The 7,731-nt window shown below is 39.7% G+C and overlaps 1 protein-coding gene across 1 annotated transcript in view; it reads right to left on the minus strand.

Annotated features, from left to right (window-relative positions):
• KDM5A (lysine (K)-specific demethylase 5A) overlaps positions 1 to 7,731 on the minus strand; it is a 197,911-nt gene that overhangs the window by 101,204 nt on the left and 88,976 nt on the right. The window contains exons 22-24 of the mRNA XM_011967180.1: positions 6,528 to 6,689; positions 4,176 to 4,727; positions 3,667 to 3,810 (exon numbers count right to left, since the gene is read on the minus strand). Of these exons, the coding sequence (XP_011822570.1) occupies positions 3,667 to 3,810; positions 4,176 to 4,727; positions 6,528 to 6,689 (858 nt within the window). The remainder of the gene's footprint in view (positions 1 to 3,666; positions 3,811 to 4,175; positions 4,728 to 6,527; positions 6,690 to 7,731) is intronic.

The raw sequence follows: 7,731 nt of genomic DNA on the forward strand, positions 1-7,731 counted from the left end.
CTTTTACACTGTTGGTGGGAGTGTAAATTGGTTCAACCATTGTGGAAGACAGTGTGGCGATTCCTCAAGGATCTAGAACTAGAATTACCATTTGACCCAGCAATCCCATTACTGGATATATACCCAAAGGATTATAAATCATTCTACGATAAAGACACATGCACACGTATGTTTACTACAGCACTGTTCACAACAGCAAAGACTTGGAACCAGCCCAAATGCCCGTCAATGACAGAATGAAGAAAATGTGGCACATATATACCATGGAATACTATGTAGCCATAAAAAAGGATGAGTTCATGTCCTGTGCAGAGACATGAAGCTGGAAACCATCATTCTCAGCAAATTAACACAAGAACAGAAAACCTAACACTGCATGTTCTCACTCATAAGTGGGGGTTGAACAAGAAGAACATATGGACACAGGGAGGGGAACATCACACACCAGGGCCTGTCCGGGGGTGGAGGGCTAGGGGAGGCATAGCATTAGGAGAAATACCTAATGTAGATGACGGGTTGGTGGGTGCAGGAAACCACCATGGCACATGTATACCTATGAAACAAACCTGTATGTTCTGCACATGTACCCCAGAACTTAAAGTATAATAAAAAAAAATTATGGTTAAGTAATCCACCTTCTATAGTCTACAACCTATAATAACTCCTATACCAACAAGCTAAGGAGGGGAAGACAAATTTAGATGTGACAGCTTAAGGACACAAACCATTTAATCCTCTCTAGAGGTTTTCAAACCTAGAATCTTACCAATTGCTCTTACTTAACATAAGTATATGTCTGACTGACAATATACAGATTACAGTAAGTCTTCATGTAACGTCATCAGTAGGTTCTTGGAAACTGACTTTAAGCAAAAGGAAGTACAGTAGCAGGTCCTTCAATAAAGTTGTTTTCATTTCATTGTAACAGTGATGAGGGGAAAAAATAAGTTCAGCTTGCAGATCAGCTTGGTACTGCTCATTAATCTCACTGTTGCACTTAAAGTCCTTGGAATGTTAAGTGAGCTCTGATTAGGTCTCAGATCATTCTCCTTGAAATCCGTATCCACAAGCTCACCTACACAGACACAATCCCAAAAGATGCAGGACAGACTTTGCTTCATTAAATATGTACCTTGTAAGCAATGATTTTCTGGATGGTAACTACGATAAAATGACTGATTTTATTTTACTAAATAATTACCTACTCCTCTTCCTAAACCAAGAGGGGGCTCCTCCTCAAGCAAGAATACTATGTTCAAAGTATTTTAAGTATGAATTTATGGTCACAACAGAGAACATCAAACAAAGAAAAAACCACCAGCCAAATGCAAATAAACTGGCAAATAAAAGTTTTACTATACAATTATCACTTGCTCTGCGGGAAAATGCTCAACAGTACAGGCTTTTTTTTTTCATTCAAAGAGATCAACATCAAAGTAAATTGGCAGGGTATAGCTCCATGGCAGAGCATCTGACGGCAAAGTAAATTTGAACTTGAATTACTGTACGTCTTGCCACCATTCTTCTCTTCTCAGCTGTTAAATACATTACTAACACTAGAAAATCCATAATCTTATTTTTCTACCCTGCCAATACCTACTACCAGACAGTAAGCTAAGATTCTCATATAATTTCCTCCAAAAAAAGATGACTCCATCCAACCGTATCAAACTGCAGTTGTGATCCCTAGTCCTGAAAATCATCAATACTTGTGATGTTTTCATAGGTTACCAGTCTGCTTTCAAGCAAAGCCCATCATGTTAAGCAAATCTAGAGGAGGGGCTGATACTTAATGTGCTAGAAAGCAACCACCAAAAATACCAAAGGCCTCTAAGCAGGGTGAACAGGTGATTCCAGTATTCAAGGAAAAGGCGAATTATACTTGGCATGGGTTGCGTTCCTTTTCAGCTGCTCCTAGTCACCCTATATACCACTTCGTAAACAAAGACAGTCATTAACTTCCGGATAACAACGTGCTTAAGATGATTATCTGAATAGGCTAATTCAAGTTTCTACTGTTCTCAAGTCTTTAAGTCACATAACTGAAAATTCCCAAGTCACCTGGATCCATTTTTATCTTTAGAAAAAACATTTCCCAGTGGAAGAATCTACGAGCATCTATGATGGATGGTTTTAATTTTACACCCTAGCAGTTTTAATGCTGATGAGGTTAATGAGCAGTACCAAGCTGATCTGCAAGCTGAAAAGACAAAAGACAGTGAAGGGGTAGGGACAGAATCTCCCCTTGTTCTTAGGAAGCAGCCTTTTGTATCAGAGTAGGAATTCCCAGGTTACAAGAATAGATTCTAAACAAAGCAACTAAGAATCATATAAAACAAACCAATGGATTGACTGTAATCTGGCAGGGTCTCTGACTAATCACGTTGTTATTACTAGGTTAAAAAGCAAAGGACTTGCACCTGACAAAAAGGGTGAATGAAAAGCCAACTGGATCCAACACAAAACAAACTTGTCAAAACCTTCTCTTCACCACCAGTAAGGTGTCATTACCAAAACAGTAACATTGATGGTAAATAATTTGCTGTATCTGCAACTGGAACTCAGCAAATTCTAACCTGGGCCTAAGTATTATATTACCCATCTCTGAATATTACTTTCTATCTGGCACCATCCAGACAAGAAAGCAGAGCAAAAGACTCACAGTCTAGCTGGAATGGAATTTTTTTTTTTTTTTTTTTTTGAGGCAAGGTTTTGTTGCGCTACCCAGGCTGGAGGGCAGTGGTACAATCACAGCTCACTGCAGCCTTGACCTCCTAGGATCAAAGCAATCCTCCCACTTCAGCCTCCCAAGCAGCTGGGATTACAGGTGCATGCTACCACACCCAACTAACTTTTGTATTTTTTTGTAGAGATGGGGGGGGTCTCGTTATGTTGCACAGGCTGGTCTCAAACTCCTGGACTCAAGTGATCCTCCCACCTCAGTCTCCCCTAAAGTGTCAAGTTTATAGGCATGAGCCACCACACCAAGCCTAGAATGGAATTCTTAAAACTTAACTGTATACAGACTTTAACTCAAAGAAAAAAATGTGAAAACCTGAAATTGGCCATGAAAGCTTTACATAATTTAATGCATTGATTTTCTAGTTCCTCTAAGCCATAAGGGACTACAAGATGAGAAAAACATATACAGATTTTTAAATTCTATTTTTTTAAAAATTGTTTCAGGTCTGGCGCGGTGGCTCACACCTGTAATCCCAGCACTTTGGGAGGCCGAGGCGGGCGGATCACTTCAGGTCAGGAGTTCAAGACCAGCCTGGCCAACATGATGAAACCCCATCTCTACTAAAAATACAAAAATTAGCCAGGCATGGTGGCATGCGCCTGTAATCCCAGCAACTTGGGAGGCTGAGCAACAAGAATTACTTAAACCCAGAAGGCAGAGGTTGCAGTGAACAGAGATCACGCCACTGCATTCCAGCCTGGCTGACAGAGGGAGACTCCATCTCAAAAAAAAAAAAATTATTTCAGCAACCTGTAAATTTTTGAGTTTTGAAAAAATGCTATGACTAAAACCTCAGAAGAGATAAATGACTAGTTTTCTCTTTCACTTTCAGGCCTCAAACATCACTGTTCAATAGCTTTTTTTTTTTTTTAAACAAACCCAATGATCAGGTATGTACCCACACAGCCTGTCCGTGTAACTACCTTCATGTCGTAACCATACGTCTCTCGAATGTCTTCATCAGAGTCTGTTTCTTCGTCATCATAGTCCATTGTTTGTCGAGGAGAAGAGGACACACTGCTCACCACCCGATTAAAAGCAGACTGCTGGAAACTAGGTAAGTGTCCCTAAACAACAAAGAATTCCAAGATGAACAGCAAGACATGAGAGACCAGCAGGGGAATTAATGTGTGCCTAAGATCACCAAAATGTAATGAATAAGCAAAGTGGCTAACAGAGTTCTTCAACAGTTAGTAGAAATCAAATTATTTGATGATGATGCCAAAGGCCACCTGAATGACATTCCCAGGAATAGTTCACTAAGTACGCATCCAAAAAAAAGTATTATAGTATATGTTGAATGAGAATGCAATGGATAATTGCTGACAAGTTACTGTTATTTTCCTAAACAATTGGTAAGACAGACTCGATTTACTATTTATACACTGACATATCCCATGAAATAGAAAAAGAATGTAAATCCTAAACTTGCCTGTAAGTCTGGATTGGCAGCTGCTTTTTGGAGTTCCGCACTGATGATCTTTTCAGTTTTTTCTCGAGCTGCCTGTTCCACCATACGCTGGCTCAACACAGACAGTTTGGCCAGGGCAGAGGAGAGTTCATCTGTGGCTAGAGCCTGCCGTGCTCTATCTTGCCAACTCATAGCACGTTCTGTCAAACACTGCAGGGCCTCTCCTTCAGGCAACCGTACGGGCAACTTCTGAAGGGACACCAGGAGTGACAGAATAGTCTCTAGCCTGGGCCTTCGAGACCGCATACAAAGAGGGCAAAGGAATTTTACTTCTTTAGCTTGCCAGTTGGATCCTTTCTTTTGGGAACTTGATTTAGGAAGAGGAACACAGCTGTTATGGAACCAGTCCTTGCAGAGCTCACACTGTAGCATAAACCCACTGGCTGTCTTGCGGCAAATGCAAAATTTTACTTCTTCTATGCGGTCCACCATTGTCATCTTGGCTAGGTTGGCTGCTCTGAGAGAATGCATGGCTTCAATCTCTTTTTGCTCCCGTTCTTTGAAAACTGCTACCTGTACAAGAAACACATTTAATTGAAGAGTCACTGCAATATACCCCCAAACTACCAAATTCCCAAGACCGTGGGATCTTTCTCCAAGCTATCAGTTATAAACAGTTTCCTAAAATTTGGGGCCCCTGGCAGTTTCCATGCAAACATTCCTCATCTGTGAAACGGGCAAAATGCTATCACATTTGATCATGTACATCAGTGCAGTACTTTGGCCTCTTTTGTAGGGCACAGTACAAAGGTGGCATGCCTTGAAATCAAGCAACCTGGGTACAAAGCCTGGCTCTTGTACTTTTAGACTGTTAATATGGGGCACAAGTTTCCGAACCTCCATTTTCTGAAAAATGAGGATACTACCAACCGTTATTTTGCTGTTTCACAGATTAAATAAGGTAACATATGAAAGTGCCTAACCTGGTACCTTGCACAAGAAAAACACTCAATGAAGTATTAGTTTCCCATCCCCTCGTAATTCATTCCCTGGGGCAAGTCCTATACACATTAATTTATTTCTCTCTAGAAGGCCTCTTCATGTGTAAGTAGAGTAACAAAACTTGATCAATTGTAACAACAGAGTTTTATGAAACTCACTATAACAAAGTAAATAAAGGCAAACAAATTTAATTATCAATACTGTCCGTGCATTTTCTTCTTGAACTACTGGCAGCTTTGAAACAATTTTGAAATAATTTCCAGTCCTACTTGTCTAGCAAGATTGACTTGTTAGGCAGGCTCTCTAATCAGAAATCATTTTCATTGGCTTCAAAACAGAATCATTTGTAGGCAGAAAGAGCTGTATCATAGGCAATTCCTTACTTTTATTGCCCAGATTCGTATTTATTTTCTATTTCCTCAGGATCCTAGTAATCTTAACACATTCCGCCTATCCTCCAAAAAAGCATAATTCTCATCAACTACAAATATTTTAACACTCATTAAGAGATGGAAATCTGTAGCCTGGTATAATTCTTTTAAAAAACACATAGTAATAAGAGTCATAAAATGTTTATATTAAATTCTAACCCAGTAATTACATTCCTAAGAGTCAAGTCTAGGAAATTTAAAAGAAGGAAAAGGCTATACAAAGAAGTTCATTTTATTACTTACAATAAGAAACTTAGTAACAGGCAAAATGTTCAAAATTAGAAAACTACAGCAGGTCCTCAAATAACATCTTTATGTTCAGTGTAATTTCATTATAACATTGATGAGAAAAAATCAATTCCTGGCCAATGCCACTGTCACTCACTAATTTACCAAAAATTGGATAATTATCTAGTTTTTATTACTCTTTCTTAAATGTATGTTTAGCTCGAATTTTCTCAGTGTTTAATATCAGAAGTGTTTGGGGTCTTTATTTTAAAAGTCTGATGATGTTTTTGTGACCAGAAATATGCTGGTTAAAAAATAAGGAACTTAACTCTTGTTTGTATCAGCCTGTAGTAAAACTGGGTTCATTATACATTGCTTCACCTAGAGTTGCAGTGCAAGAAGCTATTGATAATGTTAAGTGAGGACTTACTGTACTCAGCAGACTATGGACAACTTGATGGAACAGTAGACGACCATTAAAACAACAGTAAAGAACAGAGGTATGGAACAGACAATTGTGGGAAAAGAGCAGAATACTAAACTTTTTGTATATCTTGATTATAAATATTTACTTTTAATGTGAAATATGTATAATCGTAAAGCCAAGTATATGAAAATAAAAAGTTAAAAACATAAAAACTGTGAGTCTGCTAACATCTTTACAGAATTGTGTATTCACCAAGCAAACTCAAGACGCTCGGTAACGTCTTACCACCACGGCTGTATCTCTGGTTTCCTCCAATCCCTCCTCCAGATCACTCAGAGGCTCGAGGTCCAGATCCTTTTCTTTTTCTTTTTCTATCAGTTCTTTTACTTTTTTCCTCCTATTTTTGCCACTCCCATATACACCAATGTCAGTCCGGGGGCTCAGCACCTACAAAAATAAAACCACCATTATAAACTCTGGTTTTTAAAAAATCTTAGAAGCGAAAATAATAAAGGAACCATTTATTGACCATTCAACCATGTCCGAGGCACTTTCTTAAGGACTTTATACACATGATCTAATTCATTCCTCACAACAACCCTATGTAGTAGGTATTAGTATCTACGTTTTATAAACAAGAGAAACTGAGGCTCAGAAAGGCAATAACTTGCCCAAGGACACAGGGTTAGCAATTAAGGAGTCCATTCTCAAACCTGAAAGGACCTTATTCCAAAGCCTTTGCTCTTAACTACTACGTTCAACTTCTCAAGATCAAAGGGACGATGAGTATACAAATTTGTGCTTCGGAGAAAAAAGATCATTCAACGATAGGCTGGACGTGGTGGTTCACACCTGTAATCCTAGCACTTTGGGAGACTGAGGAGCGCGGATCACTTGAGCTCAAAGGAGTTCGAGACTAGCCCAGGCAACATGACGAAACATCATCTCCACCAAAAATACAAAAAATTAGCCAGGCATGGTGGTGCATGCCTGTAGTCCCAGACACTTGGGAGAGTGAGGTGAAAGGATCACTTGAGCCCAGGAGGCAACAGCTGCAGTGGGCTGAGATCGCACCACTGCACTCCAGTCTGGGCAACAGGGCAAGACTCTGTCTCAAAAAAACAAAACAAAACAAAACTATTTCAATGACTAGAGTCCAATAACAAGCCAAGGCCGACTGCTTTTTCTAGGGACAGCACAAGATTAACTGGAAATGAATCTGCCCAAGGCTCCAGATTTCAAGTCACATCTGATACCACCCAGTAAGTCACCATCTGATACCACCCAGTAAGTCGCCATCTGATACCACCCAGTAAGTCACCATCTGATACCACCCAGTAAGTCGCCATCTGATACCACCCAGTAAGTCGCCATCTGATGTCACCCAGTAAGTCGCCATCTGATGTCACCCAGTAAGTCGCCATCTGATACCACCCAGTAAGTCGCCATCTGATGTCACCCAGTAAGTCGCCATCTGATACCACCCAGT

Source organism: Mandrillus leucophaeus, unplaced genomic scaffold, assembly GCF_000951045.1.
Source record: "Mandrillus leucophaeus isolate KB7577 unplaced genomic scaffold, Mleu.le_1.0 Scaffold79, whole genome shotgun sequence".
NCBI lineage: Eukaryota > Metazoa > Chordata > Mammalia > Primates > Cercopithecidae > Mandrillus > Mandrillus leucophaeus.